Genomic DNA, 24,886 nt, shown 5'->3' with positions numbered 1-24,886 from the left:
TCCCCCCACTAAGTATACAGGGGGGAATTCTACAATTACTGTGTGTGTATGTGTGTGTAAGGGGGGTGGGGTGGGGGAAGACGGGGTAAGAGGGCCAGGAGGTAAGAATTCATTTTAGGTTTTGATACAGCCGCTTGGCTCACCAACTTCCCATTTCTGTATACATAGCAGAATCATACTTATAATTATATTGACAAGAAACCTGAAGCAAAATGCAAACTCAGCTATATAATGGATCAAAGACTTACCTTTGATCTTAGGACAGGAAAAAAACAGCCCACAATGAAGACTAAAGGCATTTGGGAGAAAGGTACATGAGGATATTGGCATGATAATTTTACTCTGATGTGTATCTCAACTGTTTACATCTCTGTCCAAGTAGCCAAGATCTGGGCTTAATCATTTGCATCTCAGTAGATTGTGCTTTTTAGAAAAGATATAGGAATATCAAAGTGTATTTTGTATCAAGCCTATAAGCATCAAGAAAATTTGAAGAGTTCCTATCGAAACGCTATGCCTGGTTCCTGCAGTAATACACTCTTATTTCACTACTGGAGCTAGACTTCAACAAGGGGGGTAAGGGGAGGAGAGAAAGGGAGGGGGAGAGAGAGACAGAGAGACAGAGAAAGAGAGAGAGAGAGAGAGAGAGAGAGAGAGAGAGAGAGAGAGAGAGAGAGAGAGAGAGAGAGAGAGAGAGAGCTCTCCTTTCTCTTTCTTATGGCCAAGCTCTCCCTTATAGCAACTGAAGAGACAGGAAAACTCTTCAGATTCTAGGCTTGTCCTGACAGGTCTGGGGGCAGGCCCTTGAAGATTTCCTCAGCTCTTGTTTTTTGCAGTGCTGTCATCCAAGCAGAAATTGTCCTGGTGCTGCTCAGGTCACACAAGATCTTTCTAAAACTATTCCCTTTACCATTTCTGGGTCAACAACCATGTAAACAGTCCCTAGTAGCCAGCCAAGGAGTTCTAAGACTGAGAGGTCTGGGCCATCCTACTGCTATGGTGCTTCCAAGACCTACCTGGTACAGAGACTGATCTCTACTATGTAAAGGAGGCTATTGGGATTCTATCACATGCCAGGTTGTAATGTTCTGGTTACCTTTCTTGAGGTCTCTGGACCAGCCTTCATCTCAGCTGAGTAATCCCATGAGAATAGCCAGAGATAAAGTTCAAAAGTCTTTATTGTCTCCTTCACAATCTGTCTCCTTGCCTGGGGCTCAACTGGCTTTCTGGAGACCCTTCAGACCGGCTTTGATCTCAGTGGGGGAAGCAGAAGGACAGGCCAGCCTCCATAAGGATGATGAAGAAAGAATGTCTCTCTTAGTTTGAGAGCTTGAGCTCCAGCCTCCAGTTCTCTGTCTTCTCTGAGTCTGTCTCTGACTGAGTTTGTCCCAGTTATATGCTCTATTACAATTACATCATCATTATATCACTAGGGAACCATTATTTGTTGTAAGATTAAATCAATCATACTAAACTAGAGAACTCATATGCTAAACTAGATAACCATTGTCTTATCAACTCCACTGAGTTTACACCTTGTTGTAAGAATTCTTGATTCAAGTACATTTCTCCAGAATTCTGGCCTATTGCACCATGTTACTATACAAACTGGCTTCCTGGTAGTATAATTTGGACCATGCAGAATGCCATATACTAGCAGAGACCATGAGAGCAACAGGGAGAAAAGGAAGCCTTGACAGAACAAGTTAGTGTGCCATGGTACTTCAGGGTAAACCATCTACTTAGATATGAAAGATAAGCTGTGAACTCTCTGGAACAAATCTCTTACTGTTATCAATACAAGGTCATGGTAAATACCTGTTTAGGATTCATCTGAAGCTTTGGTTAATGGGATTTGTTATTGGAAGTAAAATTTCTTGGACTTGCAGCTAATATTATTTGGGAATTTTGCTCCACGATCTGAAAGTTACTGGAACAATTATCTGAAGTAAAAGTGAATTAAGGCTATTTTATCCTGTGACATGTATGTGCTAAAGAATCAGTTTTGACTGATTGTATTGTTATAGTCATATCCCTGCTTTTCCCTCCTGTGGCTGATTTCTATGATCAGAGCAAATAACAATAGAAACCATTAATATGGGCAGTTAGGTGGCACACTGGATAGAGCACCAATCCTGAACTCAGGAGGACCTGAGTTCAAATCTGACCTCAGATATTTAACACTTCCTAACTATGTGACTCTGGACAAGTCACTTAACCTCAATTGCCTCAGGGAAAAAAAAAAAGAAACCATTATTACAATCCAATTATGTCATACCTTGCTATTTTCAATCTGACTCTATATAATCACTATATCCTAAATACTTAGACTAAAGAGTCATCTATCAGTTACTAAATATTTGTGTCTGTAGATATTTAGGTCTTTAAATGTTTCTTAAAAAAAAAAAAATTGAGAGGACAATTGACACAGTTGTCTGTGAGACCCACCTGCTGTTTTGTTTATCGGGACAATAATTTTTGTCCTGTGAGACAAACCTGTGTCCTTACATGGGAAGCTGCTGGCCAAACTATATTGGCCTCACCATATTTTCTAGTAATCCTTGTAAACCAGTCTTTCTATCTCAGACTGTTCTAACCTTTGTTAGATTTGTTTTCTGTCGTAAACTTTGGTCAAGTTACAGTCGTACTGACCTGCTTCTGGGACCTAGATCAACCCATTGGAGACTTTCAGCACACCATACCACACACTCCTCCCTACAATAGGATTCAGCTCTTCACCATTCTCAGCAGGAAGCAGTTGGTTTTTTTTTTTTTAATAGCTTTTTATTGACATAACATATGCAGGGGTAATTTTTCAACACTGATCCTTTCAAACACCGAACTTTTCCCTTCTTTCCCTACACTCCCACCCCTAGATGACAGGCAGTCTTATATGTAATATTCTCTCTAAAATGTAATGTTCTCTGTTGAGGTTTTCTTGGGGTCTCTGGAAGTACCCTTCATTTCACTTCAGTAATCACCACAAGTGCAGCCAGGTGTTGAAGTCCAAATCCTTTATTATCTCTTTCAAAGTCGTCTCCTTTCCTGGGGCCTGGTTAGCTTTCTTATAGTCCAGATCCTTTATTTTCTCCTTCCTAGGGCTGGGCAGCTTTCTGGAGAGCCTTTTAGTCTGGCCTTGGTCTTAGTGGGAAAAGTGCAAGAGTCCAGCCAGCCACCAGGAAGATCAAAGATAAAATTGAATTTCTCCTCTTGATTCTGAGAGCTTAAGCTCCTGCCACCAGTCCTTTCCCTTCTCTCTGAATGTCCCCGAATCTCCCTGGCTGAGGCTTCCAGCTTATATGTTCCACACTGAGTACAAACCAATCATTATATCACTAGGAAACGATTATTTGTTGTAGGATCAAATCAATGCTAAAATAGATTTAACCATCATCACCTCAATTCCACTTAGTAACTTGTTTCAAGTCCTGTCCCATAATATTTCCTTGTAGGATTAAATCAATCATACTGAACCATGCTAAATTAGATAACTATTGTCACTATCAATTCCACTGACTTAGTACCTTGTAAGAATCCTTTGTTTCAAGTTCAGAGTTCTAGCCCATAATACTCATACATTTTAAATATGTTTAAGTATATCTTAAATACAATATATGTGTTCATATTTATGCAGTTCTCTTGTTGCACAAGAAAAATCAGATTTAGAAAGATAAAAGTGCAAACAATCCACACTCATTTCCCATTGTTCTTTCACTGAGTGTAGCTGGTTCTATTCATCACTGATCAATTGGAACTGAATTGGTTCCTCTCATTGCCAAAGATAGCCATTTCTATCAGAATTGATCCTCATATAGTATTGTTCTTGAAGTGTATAATGATCTCCTGGTTCTGCTCGTTTCACTTAGCATCAGTTCATGTAAGTCTCTCTTTGTATTCATCCTGCTGGTCATTTCTTACAGAACAATAATATTCCATAATATTCATTTATCACAATTTACTCAGCCATTCTCTAATTGATGGTTATCCATTCAATTTCCAGTTTCTAGCCACTATGAAAAGAGCTGCCATAAACATCTTGGCCATGTGGATCCCTTTCCCTTCCCTCTCTCTTTAGGGTATAAGCCCAGTAGCAACACTGTTATATCAAAGGGTATGCACAGTTGGATAACTTTTTGAGCAAAGTTCTAAATTACTCTCCAGAATGGCTGGATTTGTTCACAACTCCACCAACAATGCATCAGTGTCCCAGTTTTCCTGAATCCCCTCCAACATTTGTCATTACCATTTCCTGTCATCTTAACTAGCCTGACAGGTATGTAGTGGTATCTCAGAGTTGTCTTAATTTGCATTTCTCTGAACAATAATGATTTGGAATACTTTTTCATATGAATAGAAATACTTTCAATTTCATCATCTGAAAATTGTCTGTTCATATCCTTTGACCATTTATCAATTGGAGAATGGCTTGATTTCTTATAAATTAGAGTCAATTCTCTCTATATATATTGGAAATGAGGCCTTTATCAGAACCTTGAACTGTAAAAATGTTTTCCCAGTTTATTGCTTCCCTTCTAATCTTGTCTGCATTAGTTTTGTTTGTACAAAAGCTTTTTAACTTGATATAATCAAAATTTTCTATTTTGTGATCAATAATGATCTCTAATTCTTCTTTGGTCCCAAATTCCTTCCTCCTCCACAAGTCTGAGAGATAAACTATCCTATGTTCTTCTAATTTATTTATAATCTTGTTCTTAATGCCTAAATTATGAACCCATTTTGATCTTATCTTGGTGTACGGTGTTAAGTGTGGGTCCATGCCTAGTTTCTGCCATACTTTCCAATTTGCCCAGCAGTTTTTGTCAAATAGTGAATTCTTATTGCAAAAGTTGGGGTCTCTGGATTTGTCAAAAACTAGGTTGCTATAGTAATTGACTATTTTGTCCTATGAACCTAACCTATTCCACTGATCAACTAGTCTATTTCTTAGCCAATACCAAATGGTTTTGGTGACCACTGCTTTATAATATAGTTTTAGGTTACAGTTAGGCCACTTTCATTTGATTTTTTTTTCATTAGTTCCCTTGAAATCCTTGACCTTTTGTTCTTCCATATGAATTTTGGATCACAATGTTCCCTTCAGAATGTGTAATTGTTTGAGGTATCTTTAGATAAGGTCCTGAGTGGAAAACCCCTACTATACTAGTCTGTTATGTATAAGAACTTTAATTCACTTTTAGGACTTATATGTGGAATGGCTACTTGACAATTGGAACCCATTTACTTCCCCTTAGATGATTCCTTCCACAAAACTAAAGGGGAGGATAAGGGAACAGGAAGGTGGTGGATGTTTACCAAAAGTACTTGAAAGAATGGGAAGCTCTTGTGCCACTAATTCCTGTTCACTTTGCCCTAGGCACGTCTGCTCCCCTCCTAACCCACCAGTTCTTTTTTCGTTTTTTACTCCCTGCTTGGTTTATTATTTGTAAACCCTAGCTGAACTGTGATTACTGGTTCTGCATTAACTTTGAACCCCTTATTTTATTGTAATTGCCCTGGCAGACTCAGTTTCTGAAACTGTTTTCTGATTATCTGTTCTTGGGAACAGCCAAAAATCACCCTTGGAAATCTCCAAGGTTGCTTGCCATCTGGGGGAGGGGATGGAGGAAGGGAGGGGACAAATTGGAACAGAAGTGAGTGCAAGGGATAATGCTGTAAAAAATTACCCTGGCATGGGTTCTGTCAATAAAAAGTTATTTAAAAAAAAAAGAAAGAAAGAAATCTCCAAGGTAATATACTGTAATCTATTTAACATGTATAGGACTGTTTGCCATCTGGGGGAGAGGGTGGAATGAGGGAGGGGAAAAATTGGAACAGAGTGCAAGGGATAATGTTCTAAAAAAAAAATTACCCTAGCATGGGTTCTGTCAATGAAAAGTTATTAAATAAAAATAAAAAAAAAAAAAAAAAAAAAGGAAATCTTCAAGGTACCGGCATCTGTCTTGTAACTGATAGTCTCTCTGATCCACTTCTCCAGTCTTGTAATCCCAGTTCCTTAATTAGTATTTTAGCATTCTTGAAGGACTTTAGTTTGGTATCGGGCCTCTGAAAGTTCATGGTTTGCCTGCCTTGATGGTCTAACTAAAGTGTGCATACTTCCACATTCTGCTCAGTAATCCAAATACTTTCTGTATCTTAATAGCAGTGCCTGCCTCTTCTTCTGGGTGGGGACTGATGGAGCCATTTAGGTCTCACCTTTCCCCTCTTGGAGTCTCTGACAGACATGCAGTGGCCCTCTTAGAAGGTCTAGCACAATTGCCTTGAGCACTGTTGCTCCCTCTACAAGGAGATGCTGAGTTGTGTAACAAATGACTGCAGTCCTTACTCACAATGAATTGTCCATCTCAAACTGGATTTCCTGGCTGAGATGGTGCTCCAGAACTGCAGAGGACCTGACATGCTTACACCAGGGAGGCCTGTGAGCTGCCCTAAACAAGGAATGCTGTTAACTCTGGGATTAGGGGAGAGACATGCCCTCACCATAGGGCCTTGTATTTTTCCCCTAATTGTATTTAGGTTTATCTGCTCCAGGTAGTCAGTCAAAATCATAGTGCTGAGACCCTCCAAGATAATTCAATAATTTGAATATTCAGGAAATAGAGTATGGAATGTTATGCCTCAGTTTTTCTGAATTGTAATACCTCAGTTTCCCTGGTGGCAACCCCCTTTCCTGGCCATTAGGACTGAGATAATTAGGGTTGCAGAACTCTGGCCACTCTCACATTCCAAAGAACCATAAAACTCCAGATGGATTATCTCAAACCTCTAGTTATCTTCTGTCTCAGACTTCTTCTCCTTTTGACTCCCAACCTATCAGAATTAAAAAGTTATGGTCCTTCCTAGAATTTACATCCACTCCACCCCACCCCCACCTTTGTTTTCTTGATTGCTGGAACCTTATAAAAATCTCTGGAATTACTTACTCATTGCTGAATGCTTTGAGAGAAGAGTCCAAAGCCAGCTGGCTACAATGGCTATCACCAGTCCAATTTCTCCACGATTAAAATATTCAAAACTTCTAACCTCTGTTTTGCCTCAGTTTCTCTGAGATTTCTCAGTTTCTCAGCAAGAAAGAGCTTTGAAACTGGGTGCAAGAAGAGGATTCAGGGAGAGTAGGAAAGAGGGACTCATGGGGAAAGGGGACCAGGTCTGAAAGCAGGATATAGAGATGGGACCCTGGGTACTGATAGAAAGGCTGGAATCAAGACTCCTGCACCCTATGGGCAAACTCTGAAATGTGGCAAAGTGTGAGCCAAAAGTAAATCTGGAAAGGGTGAGTTAGGAAGTGTGACTAGTTTGGGAAACTGGAAAAATTTAGAGGTGGTGGGCTCATCCAATAGCTAGTCTATAATCACAAATGTGGGTGCTCCAGGCAAACCTATGGGACACTCACTACAAGGGCAATTATGAATGAGAATCAATGACAAAGGAAGGCAGTAGAAACCTGGAAATGTTGGGGGCTCTGGCTCAGACCCACTGGGACCTCTATGAATAGAGCAGCTTCTAGAAGACCAAGGGATCCCAGCTACAAAGGAAGGCAGAGGAATCTCAGTGCTAAGTGAAGAGATTTAAACTTTAAGGCAGGGCAGCTAGATGGTACAGTGAATAAAGCACCAATCCTGAAGTCAGAAGGACCTGAGTTCAAATCTGATCTCAGACATTTAACACTTTCTAGCTGGGTGACCATGGGCAAGTCACTTAACCTGAATTACCTCAGCAAAAAATAAATAAATAAATAAATAAACTTTAAGGCATACAAAGCAGCCTACTTCCTTCCTCCAGACAGCCCACTCTAGGAGGGTCTTCCTATTCCACAGAGCACCCCTCTCCCCTGCCCCAGAGGCCACCAGGATGGTTGAACCTTTTCCTCTAATGACACCCAGGGCTAGGACTTAAGGAATCCCACTGCCTTCCTCCCCCAAGCCCTGACCCCATCCCCAAAGATCCCCAATTCTGCCCTATACTCATCAATGGCCTCCAAATCCCACATCAGGCTCACCCCTCCATCTGGATTAATAATAAACTGGATAAATGGCTTTCCCATGGAGCTAAAGACTGGAGGATGAAAAGATGCCCTGGTCCCCATTTTAAGGTTAGTACAAAAAATGCAAGTTGGGAGACAGGAAAAACAATATAAATGTTTAAAGTACTGAGACCATCCTTGGGACAGAGACACCATGCTTGGTTAAAAGTCTGAAATGGGAGCTGCTCTTCCTTTCATTGTTGATAATTTCCATTTGGATCTTGCAGAAATAACTGATAGATAGCAAACTTTCTCTAATTGTCCAAAAATATCTAGAGAAAATATCTGCAAGAGTGTCATCATCTTGGCTAGAGCTGAATCTGAATAGTTAAAGGTATATGACATGAAATGATTTACAGGGGGTGATGAGAGAACAATTCTTTTTGAATTTGAGTGTTTTATTAAACCACTGCACTTTTAACTTAGCTCAGAATTTTTCCTTGATTAAGTGACTGATGGGAAAACTGAACATTTGCCTTTACGTGAAACTTGTTGGTCCTTTGTTCTCAAAGAGCACCGATGTCATTAGTGGGTCAGGTCTTGATTTACAAGTGTCTTGGATTTCAGTGAAACAGATCTGTGCAAAGTCATCAACTTCACTCTGTCCTCCAGAGTCATCTGAGTCCAGTGGGAAAGACAGACCAAGATAAATGGTGATGGCCCACATTTCTGCCTAATATATAAGCCTATAGAAAAGGACAGATTAGAGAGTCCCAGATTTGTGTTTTCCCTTTGTGAGCACAAACAAATCATAATAATAGCTTTTACAAGCTAATTTATTGTCTACTTGGAATCCTCTTTGGCAGTCGCCTCTCTGCATTTGTCATATGTTGGCTGATGAAAGCATTTTCTAAAATTTCTTAGTGTCCTCTGTTGGGATAATTGATGTTGCTCAAACTTCACATGAAAGAATTGTAGGACAAGAAGATGATCTGGGCTCATAGTAAGGAACAAGACAGCCAGAACAAATGCCCTTCAGATAATAGGAGAAAGGAATGACTCCATCATATTGGATGGATCCTCTGTGAATCTGTGTGAAACATAGGCAAGAATTACACAGGATGGATACAGACATTCATCTACATTGTCGGAAGGAATTTCAAATTGAAGAGATCACTGTTCAGGCTTTCTGAGTATTGGAGAAAATCAATGTGTATATAGTCTCCATTTTGCTCACTTCAATCCATATCCACTCATTTCCATATCCTGATTATTCACTGAATTCTTCCTACCCATGGTTTTTCATGTCACATTATTCTAATATATCCATCACTATAATTTGTGTAGACATTCTCCAATAACTTCTATTTTGGTTCTTTTTCACATATACTTTTTTTTTAATATGAAAAGACATAACTAAAACAAAAAAGGCCACTGCAATTAATATGTTAGTATATTTAGAACCTTTCTTTCCCTCACTTCCATTCCCCCCTCCCCAATTCCACTTATGCCTTGCAGCAGGTATTCTATCACTAAATATGGGCATTTGATCCCTTTTAATAAATCCTAAGACTACATGGCTTTTCAGAAAAGTTGGACCAATTCAGAGCTACATACAATATATTGTTGTGCCTCTAATTCTATAGTGCTCCCAACACTTTCCATCACTGTCAGTTTGGTAGGTATAAGCTGAAATGTCAGAATTGAAATCTTTCATTCTTAAATGCATCTTAAAATATTTTCTGCCTGAACAAATATGGCAAGAAATCTATTTCACTAGCTACACAGAAAGAATTGTTCATTTAGGAATGATGTGCAAGTTTCCTAATTCAACAAAGATCTAGTTTTAGAATATCCCATATCTTGCTGAGTCTCCAAACTGCCAGTCATACCCAGAAGACTTAGTAATCTAGCTTATTAGCCCTAATCTGAAGCTGAGGACCCAAGAATAAGTGATATTGAAAGTTAGGGTTTATCTTCAAGCTCCTCTTGGGTTTCTCAAAGGATTTAGAGCTGGAAGAAACCTAAACCCTAATCTGAATGCATCAAGCCCCAGCTAAATTAAATTAGTTTCCTAAAACCACAGAGGTACAGGAGAATTTCAACCCATGTACTCAACTCCAAATGTAGTGATCTTTCCATTCTCCCAGGAGGCTTTTCAAGTAGAAGACCAGGTTGAAGGGAAGGATCCAATATGCCTTAGAAGCTGTCTAAAATCTCTAGGCAATATTTATTTTCCCTCTTTATATGGTTATAGCAAGAGAAGGCTAAGTGTGGAAGGTATCAGCAGCACATCATCTTCTCCCAATGTTCTCTCCCTAATTCATTTTCCTCCTGATTGTAATGCCTTTGCATTTCATCACAGATCTGGCAATAACCAGATTTTTATGAAAAACTTTTTCTATATTGGTTATATTCATAAGATTTCTCTCTACTGTGGATTCTCAGATGTCCACTAAGAGCTCCATTTTGTTTGAAAGCTTTTCCACATTGGTTACATTTATAAGGTTTCTCTCCAGTGTGAATTCTCTGATGTTTAATAAGGCTTTCCTTTTGTGTAAAAGCCTTTCCACACTGGTTACATTCAAAAGGTTTCTCTCCAGTGTGGATTCTCTGATGTCCAGTAAGAGCTCCCTTTTGTGTGAAAACCTTTCCACATTGGTTACATTTATAAGGTTTCTCTCCAGTGTGGATTCTCTGATGATTCTTAAGATTTCTACTTCTTGTAAAAGCCTTTCCACATTGGTTACATTCATAAGGTTTCTCTCCATTATGGATTCTCTGATGTTCAATAAGAGTTCCAATTTGTCTATAATTCTTTCCACAGTGGTTACATTTATAAGGCTTCTCTCCAGTGTGGATTCTCTGATGTGCAGTAAGAGCTCCCCTTTCTATAAAAGCCTTTCCACATTGATTACATTTATAAGGTTTCTCCCCAGTGTGGATTCTCTGATGTCTAGTAAAAGTCTTCTTATTATTAAAGGCTTTTCCACACTGGTTACATTTATAAGGTTTCTCTCCAGTGTGGATTCTCTCATGTACAGTAAGAATACTCCTTTTTGTACAAGCTTTTCCACACTGGTTACATTTATAAGATTTCTCTCCAGTGTGGATTCTCTCATGTACAGTAAGAGTACTCCTTTCAGTAAAAACTTTTCCACACTGGTTACATTTATAAGGTTTCTCTTCAGTGTGGATTCTCTGATGTATAGTAAGAGTTCTTCTTTCTGTATAAGCTTTCCCACATTGGTTACATTTATAAAGTTTTTCTTCAGTGTGGATTCTCTGATGTAGATTACAAGTTCCCTTTTGCCTAAAAGTCTTTCCACATAGGCTACATTTATAAGGTTTCTCTCCAGTGTGGATTTTCTGATGATCACTAAGAATTCCCTTTAGCCTAAAAGTCTTTCCACACTCATTACATTTATAAGGTTTCTCTCCAGTGTGGATTTTCTGATGGAGAGTAAGAGATACTTTTTGCCTAAAAATCTTTCCACATTGGTTACATTCATAAGGTTTCTCTCCAGTGTGGATTCTCTGATGTACACTAAGAGTTCCTTTTAGGCTAAAAGTCTTTCCACATTGGCTACATTTATAAGGTTTCTCTCCACTGTGGATTTTCTGATGGACAATAAGAGCCCGCCCTTTGGTGAAAGCATTTCCTCTTCGATTATGCTCATAAGATTTCTCTCCAATGTGGATTTTCTCATTGACACAGATATTTTTTGAGGTGAAGTTAACAGGATCATCAATGATGAATCTTGGCTTGTGAGTTTCTACCACATAAAGGCTTTGCTCTATAGTGCTTTCCTTCATTTCAAATCTGATCTCTCTTTCTTAAAAAAAAAAAAAAAAAAAAAAAAAAAAAAAAAAAGGACAGCAATAAATTGAATAAACACAGTCACACACATATATTTATTTTCCCTTCTCTCCAAAAGTAAAACAGAAAATTATTTTTGATTTTCCCAGGCAAAGAGAAAAATCTTAAATGGACCGAATCAATCACTTAAAAATCCTACACATCCCAAGGATGATTTAATATCCAATGAGCTTCATGCACAATTACATTGGACCCTCACTGTAAACCGGCAGCAACATAGAAAGTACCTTCATTCTCACTATGTGCACAGCTCAGGCCATCTACTAAGAATGGTTGAGGGACCTGGCCCAAATCCCAGTGGCTGAGACTGGAATCCATATCCTGTGAATGGGCATGCATGGGTTGATCATTCAGTAAGTTTCAGTGATAGTGTTGCCAGTTTACCAGAGGCAGCAAAAACAAAGCAATACCTGAAGAAATCCTATCATTTTAAAAGTTATTTTGTATATTAAACATTATTAAAAAAAAAAAAAAAGACCCAACCTGTTGTAATCTTTACAAACTGCTAACTCATTAGAGTTGGTACATTATTGATTTGATCTTACAAGGAGATGTTTTGAGCCAGAAGCTGAAACAAGGTACTAAATAGAACTAATTGATACAATACTTATATTCACACCTTTACTCATTAGAGTTCACATGTTTGGGAGATTTCAGGGTTTAGTATGAGATATCCGAATTCACACCTCCCTCGAAGGGGAGGAGTAAACCTTTGGGAGATGATATATAAGAAGCAGACTCAGTTGAGAGTTCAGCTGAATTAGATTGAGAGGGGAGCGTGAAGTGAGTTCAGCCAGAAGTCCTCTCTCGGAAGAGAGTTACATCGGAACATTGATTGGGGTCGGAGAAGAGCACTCTGGGAGGAAGCCCACAAGCCTCTCTCAGAGGCAAGACAGATTCACCTTTGTGCTGGCTGGAGGCTGAAGGACAAACCTTTGGATTTGGAGACATTCGGAGGGAACTCTTGGAACCAAGCAGAGAGATAGGCCACCAAGAAAACTAACCAGGCTATTTTGGAGGAAGCAATAAAAGATCTGAACTTTTAGCACGTGGCTGCATTTGGGTGATTATTACTTTCAACTGAAACTAAGGCTGCCTCCAGAAAACCTCCCCGAGAAACCTGCTCTTTCTCCCAGAGAGAATGATTATATTATTTTAAAAGAAGAAAATCACCACACAACCTAAAGCAGTATTTGTAATTGACCTTTGAATAGATTTGCCATTTAATGCAATATTTGTCACGAGCTAATAGAAATATAAATCTTTTAAAATAAAAACTAACAAAAAATTTTGACTGATTAAGTGCCCTTTTCACACCTTCAGGATAAGTTCTGGTCTCAAATCCCAAACAATGACTTCTCATAGGATGACAGCTGATCACTTACAAGACCATGGAGTACAACTCACTCATTTTATAGTTGGGAGGTTAAAATTCTGTGAATAGCCCAGGAAGCAATAAAAAAAAAAAAAAAAGAAGAAGAAGAAGAAGAAGAAGAAGAAGAAGAAGAAAAGAAGAAGAAGAAGAAGAGAAGAAGAAGAAGAAGAAAAGAAGAAGAAGAAGAAGAAGAGAAGAAGAAGAAGAAAAGAAGAAGAAGAAGAAGAAGAAGAAGAAGAAGAAGAAGAAGAAGAAGAAGAAGAAGAAGAAGAAGAAAAGAAGAAGAAGAAGAAGAAAAGAAGAAGAAGAAGAAAAGAAGAAAAGAAGAAGAGAAGAAGAAGAAGAAAAGAAGAAGAAGAAGAAGAAGAAGAAGAAGAAGAAGAAGAAGAAGAAGAAGAAGAAGAAGAAGAAAAGAAGAAGAAGAAGAAGAAGAAGAAGAAGAAGAAGAAGAAAAGAAGAAGAAGAAGAAGAAGAAGAAGAAGAAGAAGAAGAAGAAAAGAAGAAGAAAAGAGAAGAAGAAGAAGAAGAAGAAGAAGAAGAAGAAGAAGAAGAAGAAGAAGAAGAAGAGAAGAAGAAGAAGAAGAAGAAGAAGAAGAAGAAGAAGAAGAAGAAGAAGAAGAAGAAGAAGAAGAAGAAGAAGAAGAAGAAGAAGAAGAAGAAGAAGAAGAAGAAGAAGAAGAAGAAGAAGAAGAAGAAAAGAAGAAGAAGAAGAAGAAGAAGAAGAAGAAGAGAGAAGAAGAAGAAGAAGAAGAGAAGAAGAAGAAGAAGAAGAAGAAGAAGAAGAAGAAGAAGAAGAAGAAGAGAAAGAAGAAGAAGAAGAAGAAGAAGAAGAAGAAGAAAAGAAGAAGAAGAAGAAGAAGAAGAAGAAGAAGAAGAAGAAGAAGAAGAAGAAGAAGAAGAAGAAGAAGAAGAAGAAGAAGAAGAAGAAGAAGAAGAAGAAGAAGAAGAAGAAGAAGAAGAAGAAGAAGAAGAAGAAGAAGAAGAAGAAGAAGAAGAAGAAGAAGAAGAAGAAGAGAAGAAGAAGAAGAAGAAGAAGAAGAAGAAGAAGAAGAAGAAGAAGAAGAAGAAGAAGAAGAAGAAGAAGAAGAAGAAGAAGAAAAGAAGAAGAAGAAGAAGAAGAAGAAGAAGAAGAAGAAGAAGAAGAAGAAGAAGAAGAGAAGAAGAAGAGAAGAAGAAGAGAAGAAGAAGAAGAAGAAGAAGAAGAAGAAGAAGAAGAAGAAGAAGAAGAAGAAGAATTCCAAGGCTTGTCTTTTTGACTGAGACCTAATATTTATTTCATGGTAATTCCTAGAAGCATCTTGTAACCACAATTTTCATATCCCTGCTTTCACCTCACTCACCTAGAGAGCTGTTCCTCAGACCTTCCTGGTCCAGAATCCATGGGGCTTCCTTTTGCTCAAAAAAAGAAATCACATCTTCTCTGGGAATTAGAAGTCCTGGACATGGAAATCAGTCAGGGATGAAGGACAGAAGCTTGAAATTTAGTTATCTTTAGGCAGTAGAGTGAGGATCCAAAGCTGTTCCATTTTGAGATTCACCCCATTACATTAAACCATATGAGTGTATGGTCACCCATTTGTCCTTCAATGCTAATAACCAATAATAGGGTTTGCTATATCATCCTATTGTACAACTTGTTCTGAGAAAGAGGCAAATGATCTTCCCCCCATCTTGTTAGGTTCCATTGTGGCAGAAACTTCTAACCCCAAACTTGAGTAAAAAAGGTTACTGAGCCTAAGAAGCTTCAAGTCAAATCAAGGGGGACCTTAGCTTTGATACCCCTTCTATATAGAAACTCATTCCATAGTTTCCATTATTGAGAAATTAAAGGGAGCCAGAACTGCAGTGGAGAGTCATAGGCATAGAATCGAGTGTATGTGAGTTTAAATTAAACTGTGGATAATTACTAGCTGTATACCCTTTGGTAATTAAAGTAAACTCTGTTTGCCTCAATTTGCTCAACTCTCAATGGGGGATAACTGATACCTAACTTGGAAGGTTAATATGTTAAAGTGAAATAATATTTTGTTTTATCTTTACCCAGATGCAAATGGCATTTTTCTTCATTTGTCCCTTATTTTTAATGTGAGTACATACAGTAGCGAAAATAATGTAATTTCTGAAAGTTCTTCTTCAAGAACATGGCATATTCCCTGGCAAAGAGTAGATGAAAAGGAATGCTCATTCCCTTCCATTCCTTTCCCATTCCAAATTGCACTGCTGAAATTTAAGGGCAATAGGAAGGAAGATTAAGTACAAACTCCTTATACTGGGGACAACAAGACGCTTGGGGCTACAAACTGGTGGTTGTAAAAAAAAAAAAAAAAAAAAAGAATATTCTAAATACTAGAACCATTCCAAAGAGCAACAGGTTGTAAGGAAAAGCTGCCTAAGCAACTTTCAGAGCTTTGGCAGGCAAATTCATGTCCAGGTAGAGGTCAGACAAAATAACCTCTAAGATTAGTTCCATGTTTTGAGATATTTCCATGCTGAGTTGATCACTGACTTAAAGTTACTTAGAATTGGTAAAAGACAGTTGCAGGAGCAACAAAGGACACCTTCAAGTTTGTATCAAACAATGCAAAAACATGCAGGAGTTTCCTGTTGCATGGACACAGCAGATGAGTACTTTCCCCTTTCTAACTGATACTTCTGCCAATCTCTGCACCCTAGGAAAGGAAGATGCACTCTTTGATCATAGATTCAGAGTTGCCAGGGGAAATGTTCTTACCCAGGGAGAGCAGGTTCCAGGCATTTTCCAACATGACCTCCTTGTATAAGTCCTTCTGAGGAGGTTCTAAGAGGCCCCACTCCTCCTGAGAAAAGTCCACAGCCACATCCCTGAATGTCAACAACACCTAAAGTACCAAAAGTCATGAAATATAGAGCAGAAAGACACTTGAAAATTAAAAATACCAATTTTCTACAATCTAGAGCAACAAACTCAAGCACATGGAACAGATTTGCTCAAAGGTCATATCATTTTTGAGTGTCAGAGTTCACTCCTGAATCCATGGTAAGTAAGAGTCTTATTGAATTTTGAGAAAAGCTTTTTATAGGATCAGGTAGAATAAAGGTGAGAAATATCTTATTATGGAATGCATCTTGATATAGAATCAGGAAGAATGTTTGTGTTTTATCTGTGATGTAAATGGATCTGTGGAGAACAAGAAAGTGATATGAAATTTCCTCCTCGGCAGAACTGATTGAAGTGAAATATGCCAAAGAGAATTCTGCAAAATTTATGAGAAGTTGGCAAGCACAGCCCACTCTGAGAGAGAAAGTTTTATGTTAATATTTTAAATGAGACCAAAGTTAAAGAAAGGGTGTATTTTTCTTTTCAAGAAGTTGGAATAAAGTCTTATTTGATGAAAACATGAAGAGGATTCTGAAGAGATATTTATCAGGATCTGGACTACACTAAGTGGTAGGAAACAATTTCCTGTGAAGTCAAGTAGAAATATCTTTTTGTTATATTGAGGGCCTGAGATCACTCTGGGGATGATGTTGTCCATAGCTTAAACCTTTATTTAAAATTGCTACCCTGACCACATCACAGTCTATGAATAATCCACATTTTACCTTTCCTTTTCTTTATTCTGGTTTTTCTGAATAACTGAGGTTCCACTGTGGCAAAAATGTATTGCTCTCTTACACTTTTTGAGGTTCCCAGTGATGGCTCCATAATTCCTTTTCTTTAAGATTCCTTGAATCCCTTCTTCATCCATAGTATGGGTTCTCATTAAAGGAAGGCAGCCCTTTTACAGACCCCCCCCCCAAAGAGAAGTTACTAAACCTCTTTCCTTCATAAGCACCCCGCAGCTCCCCTTTACTAATATGAGATGGGGCTAATAAAACCCAACCTGCTTTGAAGGAGAATGCTCAGCTACCTCTTCATTACTCACTGGCTCTCCTTCTTTGGGACTTTTCTGGCTGAGCTCTCCACTCTTTTTTAATTGAAATCCTCCTTCCCACTCAGACCCCTTTCCAACCTTCTGGGATCTGTGGTCTTCTTTTGTGCATTGACAAGTTAAAGGAATAGAAAATTAAAACTCTTCCCAAAGAAAATAAAAGAACAAGCAGGGAAGGAAATTGCACAAAAATGAAGGACAGTCTAGGGGAACTGAAGTAAACAAAAATTAATATTAAAGAAAATCTGCCCCTTGCTGAAGGAAAGTGTACTGAAAGGAAAGGCAGCATGCACATGGCCTTTGATCTTAATAATGAAAGATTTTCCAAAAAGACACAACCCAATCATGAAGGAAATTCTGGAGAGAGAAAATGAAATTTTAATGGAAAGAATCCACAGATTACACACAATCTGTGTGTAAAAGTGTGAAAAGCAAACCCAGAAACCAAAAACAAAACTCAGGCTACAAACTGCCAGGTGGACAGTGGTCACCTATAACAATTCAATTCAGAAGGGAAAAGTCCTGAGAAGGAAGCCATGACCTTCTCATACAATGGAACTGACTGAGTTTGGAACAGAGGAAGACTAATGCAAAGCAAGTAGTTAAGGGGAAAGGATAAAAGAATGGGTCGCAGAGAGCACTGGAACATAGAATGCAATCCAGGGTGATCTATCCTGCATATGGGAGCTGAAGAATAAGGAATAACAAGTGAATATTCCATAGTAAAGGGCAGTCTAACATCCAATAAAGAAGACAGAGAAGAAGGGGTCAGATAGTAAGAGATACTCATGATCTAAAAACTTAAAAGAACAGAGAATCCTGGAGGAGAGAGTCATCGATAGTGTGAAAGGCTGAAGCACAGGAAAGAAAAATGGGGATTGAGGAAATGAGCTTCATGGATTTGGAACGAGAAGAGCACCTGGGGAGTGGGGGAGGAAGGTGGAAAGGCTGAAAAGGTGCAGAAAGGAAGGAGGCCTGACTTTGGAAGTGGGAGGGGGTTCTACTAATGAATGTTCTTACAGGAGATAAGGGACTTTACCTCAGGCTTAGGGGTTTGGTGCCTGAAAAGCCAGGACTGAAATTTCTAGGAGAATGGAAGAGAGGTAAAAGAACATGAGAGGATAAATATCAGGTGTCAATGTTCCCAACTATGGAGCCATGTTTTAAAGGAAGGAATCATGGGAAAGAGGAATCTGTGGGGTTGGTCTAGAGCCAGTGGCAGAAAGCATCTACAGGGCAGAGCTCAGAATGGATACCTTCAAGGCTTTTGATTGTATGAAGTGTACAGGGAAAAGAGAAAGAGCAGAGGAGTAGAAGGGCTATGAATCAGAGAATGAGAAACTAGGCAAAACAGAAAGGGAACTTGGACAAAGAGGGGAAGGAGTGAAATCCTCCTTGGAAAGAGGAAGAAAAATGGATGAAATTAAAAATCTAATGAACAGAACTCTAGTTGAAGGGCAAGAGTGGAAGGGCAATTACAAGAGAACTGAAAGAGAAAAGGGGGATAAAAAATGTAGAATGAAATGAAAGAAACAATGAACTACTGTTGAAAGAAACTTCTAAATGGGACAACAGAGGAATTTGCATATTTCTTTGCCACATATGGAAGTTCTACAAAAATTAACTGCTGGAATACAGAGATTCTGCACACAAATGTAAAAAAGTAGAAATGATTCATACATCTCTTCATTCCCTAATGAAATAAGAATGGAAATTGATTCTGATTCAGGGATTACCAAACCTAAATGGAGATTTATCAGTGATTTTTTAAATAATGTTAATATATAAAGTTAAATAGTGACAGTCAGAGAACAGTTCTCAAAAATGCTAAACTTGTGAAAGAAAATGAGGCTAATTAAACAATACCCCCAAATTCTGGGATTCAGCTAAAGTAGTCCCGGGAAGGAGCATAAACTTAAAGTCTCACATTAAGCATTTACAAAAAAAGAAGAGTAATTAAATCTGTATTCTAAAAAATTAGAAAAGTAAATGAATAAACCAAAAATATGTATGACAAGATACTAAAATTAGAAGGTAAATAAATTGGAAATAAAAAAATTGCAATGATAAATGGCTTCTTTGAAATGACAAAGTTAGGAAAACTCATAGCTAATCTGGTGAAAAAAAGCAGGAAAAATACTCAACAAAATAGGTTAGTCTTGTTTTGTTTTGTTTTTCCCTTGAAAGGTGACAAAACTGTCCCAGGACCTGACTTAGATAATGGGACAAGCTCCAACTGCTTCCTTATAAGTTGCATTCTGAGGGCCTCTAGACAAATTAGTGGAGCTTCCTGGGAATCTAAAGGCCAAAAGGCTACCCTTGTGAAATCAGGGTCCATCAGATACGATAGATTTCCCAAGATGGTCCATCGCCACACCCAGCTGAGCTTCTACATGGAAGCAAGGTCAGCCTTGTCTACTCAAGCTTAAGAACACCGACATCTTTACTGAATGCCCTGATGCTGTAATTAAATAAATCCCCTTTAATTTGTGGAATTCCCTAGGAATATCTGATTTTTGCTTAGCATCTAAATTGAATTTTGTCTCGAGTCATTTCCATCCATTATATTCTTCTAGGTAAAGCCAGAACCTTCTCCAGCTCCCAGCAGGATCACATATTGAAGAAACTGTCTGAAGTCCATGGCACACCACCCTGACTCAGCCAAGGCTTCCTTTTCTCCCTGTTGCTCTCATGGTCTCCGGAGGGTGGAGCCCAAATTACACCACCAGGAAGCCAGTTTGTATAGTAACATGGTAGAATCCCAATAGCCAAGAGAGAGCACTCTCTGTGCCAGGCCGGGCTTAGAAGCACCAGAGCAGCAGGATGGCCTTGGTCCTAGACCTCCTTGGCCGGCTTCTGGGGCCTGTCTAAATGCTTATTGAAACGACCCAAGGAAAGTAAAGGGGAGAGTTTCAGAGAGACCTGGGAAGGCTTGGGTGACCTGAGCAGCACCAGGAGGACAGTTCCTGCTCTGGTGACAGCGCTGCAAAAGCCTTGTCCAGACAAGCCTAGAATGTGAAGGATTTGCCCGGCTCTTGAATTGCTATAAGGGAGAGCTTGGCCACAAGAAAGAGAAACTGTGTGTGTGTGTACACCACTGAGACACCAAAGACATGAGCCCTAGGTAATTAAGAGTAATGAGCGAAGTGGTAATTCTTGTCTGTCAGCTGTAAGGACATGGAACTTAAAAACAAATAGGGAGGGGACAATTTGGGCTGGGGAGCGGGGAGAGTCCTTACTGCTCAAGATACTGAGGGCCTAATGAGTCTGTTTAAAACACAGGAGAGCAGAGAAGTTTTGTTCCTACTCTGTTACACCACATGCCCATTTTGGTAAAGAATCGATCCATACATGAGACACTGCCGGCTTCACAGCCCAACCTCCATGTCCATGGCAATGGCTGTGACTGCTGATGGTCAGGTCTGGGGATGGATTGCACTCACCTGAGGAAAACGTCTGAGGCTCCCAGGGCCCATTCCCTCTAGCTCCAGCTTCCCTGTGAAGGTAGCAAAGTAACCAAAATGACTCCATTTAGCCATGTTCCTCCTGGTCCAGAAATTAATCTATGTCAGGATTGGGCTTCCTCCCCACATCCCCTTTCTGGCCCACAAATGAAGCAACAGCCAAGTACAGCCAAGCAGTGTTCACAGCTGCCATGGGAGACTTTCATTCTAAGCCTTTCTCATACCCAAGAGAAAGTCCTAGAGCTCCCAGAACAGTCCCTTCCTTCTTCGCCTCTACCTTCCCCTTGCCACAATCTTCACCCCAGGCTGATTGCCTTTGTGCTCCTCATCCTCGGGGCGATTGCTATTCGGGACCAGCAAGATAAAACCAGTCTAATTTCTCTTCAAATTTTGAGTCTACATGTGACCCGATACTTGCTTGGGCCAGGCCTGGTTCTCCAGAAGACTGAGAGGGAAATATCCCAGAAGGGAAGGGGGTTTCCATAGGCAGGAAGCAAGCTTAAGGAGGCATGGGGGGGAGGGGTAAGATATCGACAAGGAGTTTCAAAGGCCCTGGTCCTGCCGTCAGGGCAAAGACTCCACTCCTACAGAAGGATGCAGGCAGCAGGGAGAATCAAGACTGGAAATGAAGGTGGTCTGAACAGGAAAACCCATCCCCAGTCTCTTGCTCCTCTTCTCTCTCCTCTTCCCATCCTCCTACACAGAACCCAGAGGAACAAGGGGCTTGGGACCCCAGGTAGGAGACCAATGAGAGCTTCAATGGCTTCTGAGTCAGAGTTCTCTTTTCATCTGGTCTTCTGCCCTCCCTCTATGCTCTCTCCCCAATACACACTTAATTCTACACAATAGACTGCTTGATTTAGGGGGAGGGAAGCCAGGGGAGGTGGGGGTAAGGGGGGACTCTGTCTGGGGTCCACCAGGAATAACAAGATAAAACCCTGTCTGGAATTGAGCCCTGAGGGCCCTGAAAGAAAAGGGGCCGGGAAAGAGGAGTGGGGAACAGGGGTAGAATCTTGGAGGAAAGACAGAACAATATAGGTCATGGCAGGAAGGTCAGGAATATTGAAGTGACAGAAGTGCTCCGGCTATACAGCTGAACCTAGTACAGGAGGAAGTCTGCGTCCTGCAGTCTGGCCAGAAGCTGGGGAGGAGAGCTCTGGTAGAGCGTGAGCTTGGAGTCACTAAAGGGAAGGTGGAGACAGGGAGTCACAAGTCTGGGACCTGATGGGAATGAATACAAGGGCCACAGGTTGTGTTGTGGGGAAGCAGGGAAGAACTTTGGTAACTGGGTCCAAATTGGGGTCCTGGGGGTAGGAAGGCAGAACTTGAAGATCTTTAAAGGGGATTAGGTCTGAAGGAGAATCTGAATCTCTTAGCAAGAGGTGGGAACAGGGAGAGGGGATCCCTGGGTCCTGATCAGAAGGCTGAAATCAGGACTCATAGAAGGGCAGTCTGAAGTCTGGGAGATAAATCTGGACAGGGAAGTCAGGAAGTTTGGAAAGTGCCTATGAGTCTGCAAAAGGAGTAGGGGTGGCAAGGTCATCCAAGAGGAAGGCTTGGTAGAAGGGGATGATTTTGCTCCACCTGAGGTCACTCACCACAAGGTCAGAGGAGAAGGAGGGGACTCAATGGCCAGGGCAGCCAAGAGAAGCCAGGAAATATGGAAGATGTTGACTCAAACCTACTTGGGAGCTGTTAGCACAGTTCTGTCCTCCAGAAGACAAGCTTCAAGGGAAAAACACAAAATACACAAGGAGTTCAGCTTAAACTGTCTGCTTCCCTCCAACGAAGTTTGGGAGGTTCTTCCCAGTCCCAAGAGCCCCCCCCTGCCCATTCCCCAGGATGGTGGAGCTCTTTCCTCCAATCACAATCAGGGCTATCACTTAAGGACTCTCACTGCTCCTCCCACATTAAGTCCTGCTTCCCCCTCCCAACACACAAAGATCCCCTCTTCTGCCCTAAACTCCTCCCAGCCCTTCAGACTCCACCCCAGGCTCACCCTCCACCTGGGCCCACCCCCACAGGCTGGTCCTCTCTGAGAGGATGTAATGGAGTACTGCTGCATTGAATTCAGGTTAGCATAAAGCCCAAGATTTCCAAGGAATAATGATCACAAAACATGCTGCCTGCCACTTAAAGATGAAGACTGGCGCAGAATGAGAAAGATTTTCCAGGACAAAGGCACAGGGATTTTTGGCTGCTCAGACTGACTATTCATTGTGCACAAATGGGTTTTGTTTGACTTGTGTTCTCAGAGGGGGTTGTGGAAGCAGGTGAATGAATGAGAAGGTGGATCTTACTTGATACAGATACATGTATACATATGTGTATACTTGCATAGCAACTCTGAACAATGCAATGAGGACTCATGATGACATGTTGTCTACCTCCTCATAGACATGATACTCAAGAGCACAGATAGAAAATATTCTTTCCATATGACCAATAAGAAATTTTATTTAGTTTGCATACATACTTGTGATAGGGGGCTAGTTTTCTTGCTTGAGGAGATAGCATGGCAGAAAGAGAAGGGAGAGAAATTTATTTTTTCTTGAAACAAAAAACAAAATTTGAATTTTTAAAAATGAAGTAAACCAATATCTTCTGCTCCAGATCACGCTGATTACATAAGCAAGAGAAAGATGGGATTAATGACGGGTGCAACAGTCACCAGGAGTGAGAAATATGACATGGATTTGGGAGAGCAATAGGGATACTGATGTAATGGGACTCTGTGTCTCCCTGATCTTTGTGGAGGGTGGGCCACCTGGCCTGGGGAAATTCCTAAAGATGATCCTCACACTCCTCCCTCATTCCCATGAGAATCTCCCACCTCCAAATAATCTGAGAATCACTTTGTTCTGGGAAACAATCATGATCCTTAATTGAATTGAAAATTAGCCCTTAATCACTCCCTAGCTCCAAATCATAGAAGGCTAATAAAAAATTATTTTGTACCCCAAATCTTTGCTAAATTCCTATTTGGAACTAGCCTTCTGAGAAGCTTTTTCCCAGTGTAATAAATCCATTCTTTTTTTTGCCAAAAACCTCACTTGCAGATCAGGCATGTGAATTCTTTCACAAAATCCTGCAACACCGGCCTGGGGACTCCGTTGCTGTTAGGGTATCTCTCACCCCTCAACAATGCCAGGGAAAGGAATTTGACAGAATTCATCAAAGGCCAGGACCCAAGTCTGTTATGGAGTAGAAGTACTCCACTGATTGGCAGGCTGAATACATGTAGGGGCTTAGCCCTCTAAAAGGGGGAGTTAGCTCCAAGGAGAAGGACCCTCACAAGGTGTGGTGGGGGATGAAAAGAAAGACTCCACCAGGGATGGGGGTGGGGGATGAGAAAGACATCAGAAGACAAAATGTAGTGATGGGCTAACCCATACAGGGTTCAACAAAGATGGCGTGCCTGGGGTATGGACAATGTTAGAGCAGAAATTTAACCTCAGGAGTTTGACAGATTTCTTATTGGACACAGCCAGGTGGGGCTCCCACCTGGGGACAGACCTGCGCAAAGTCAGCCTCACTTCAGAGTAATCTGAACAGTGGCAAAGCCAGACCAAGATAATTGGTGATGGTCCCCATTTCTGCCTAATGTATAAACCTATAGAAAAGGACAGATTGTAGGGTCCCAGAGTTGTGTTTTCCCTTTTTCAACACAAACAAATCATAAGATTAAAAGATTTTACAAGATAATTTATTATCTACTTGGTATCATTTTTGGCATTTGCCTCTCACCATTTGTCAAGACAGTCAATGCTGATCAAAGCATTTTCTGAAATTTCTTGGTGTCCTCTATTGGGATAATTGACATTGCTCAAACTACACATAAAGGAATTATAGGACAAGAAGATGAGCTGGTCACATGGTAAAGAAGAGTCAGAGCAAGTGCCCTTCAGATAGTAGAAGAAAGTAAAGAAGGACTCCATCTTATTGGATGGATCCTCTGGAAATTTATGTGACACCTAGGCAAGAATTACAGGATGGATACAGACATTCATCTACATTGTTGGAATTTCAATTGAAAAGGTCACTGATCAAGCTTTCTGAGTATTTGAGGAATCAATGCATATATAGTTTCTCATGGAGCCATCTCCATTCAGAGAAACAGCTCATGGGGCTTTGCATATGCTTGGTATCTGCCAATGGGAGGAGAGCCCATCCAGCCATTCCAGCCACCTGCTGCTCCTAGCAACTATCTGTGACCCTCAGGCTTAACACTCATTCCCATGATCACAAATCATTGCTCCTTGCTCAACAAGGGTG

General features: G+C 40.2%; 2 protein-coding genes across 16 annotated transcripts in view; one reads left to right on the top strand and one right to left on the bottom strand.

Annotated features, from left to right (window-relative positions):
- LOC127545921 (zinc finger protein OZF-like) overlaps window positions 1-24,886 on the top strand; it is a 229,384-nt gene that overhangs the window by 91,109 nt on the left and 113,389 nt on the right. The gene's annotated exons all lie outside the window — the stretch shown is intronic.
- Window positions 1-24,886, bottom strand: part of LOC127545925 (zinc finger protein 527-like) — a 38,751-nt gene that overhangs the window by 6,147 nt on the left and 7,718 nt on the right. For 4 of the 15 annotated variants that reach the window (XR_007949857.1, XR_007949856.1, XR_007949855.1 and 1 more), the window contains 3 exons: window positions 22,210-22,336; window positions 20,591-20,643; window positions 8,419-9,071 (listed from right to left, as the gene is read on the bottom strand). Coding sequence is in view for 2 of the 15 variants with exons in the window: in XM_051973441.1 (XP_051829401.1) it covers window positions 15,906-16,094; window positions 20,591-20,643 (242 nt within the window). In the remaining 13 variants the exon portion in view is untranslated. Of the gene's footprint in view, window positions 1-8,418; window positions 9,072-10,100; window positions 11,877-14,457; window positions 16,095-20,590; window positions 20,644-22,209; window positions 22,337-24,886 lie in introns of those variants that run through there. The other 11 variants (XR_007949861.1, XR_007949863.1, XR_007949859.1 and 8 more) reach the window with 8 other exon arrangements.

Source organism: Antechinus flavipes, chromosome 1 (assembly GCF_016432865.1).
Source record: "Antechinus flavipes isolate AdamAnt ecotype Samford, QLD, Australia chromosome 1, AdamAnt_v2, whole genome shotgun sequence".
In the NCBI taxonomy this organism is placed as follows: domain Eukaryota; kingdom Metazoa; phylum Chordata; class Mammalia; order Dasyuromorphia; family Dasyuridae; genus Antechinus; species Antechinus flavipes.
This window is presented reverse-complemented; position numbering and strand designations above follow the sequence as displayed.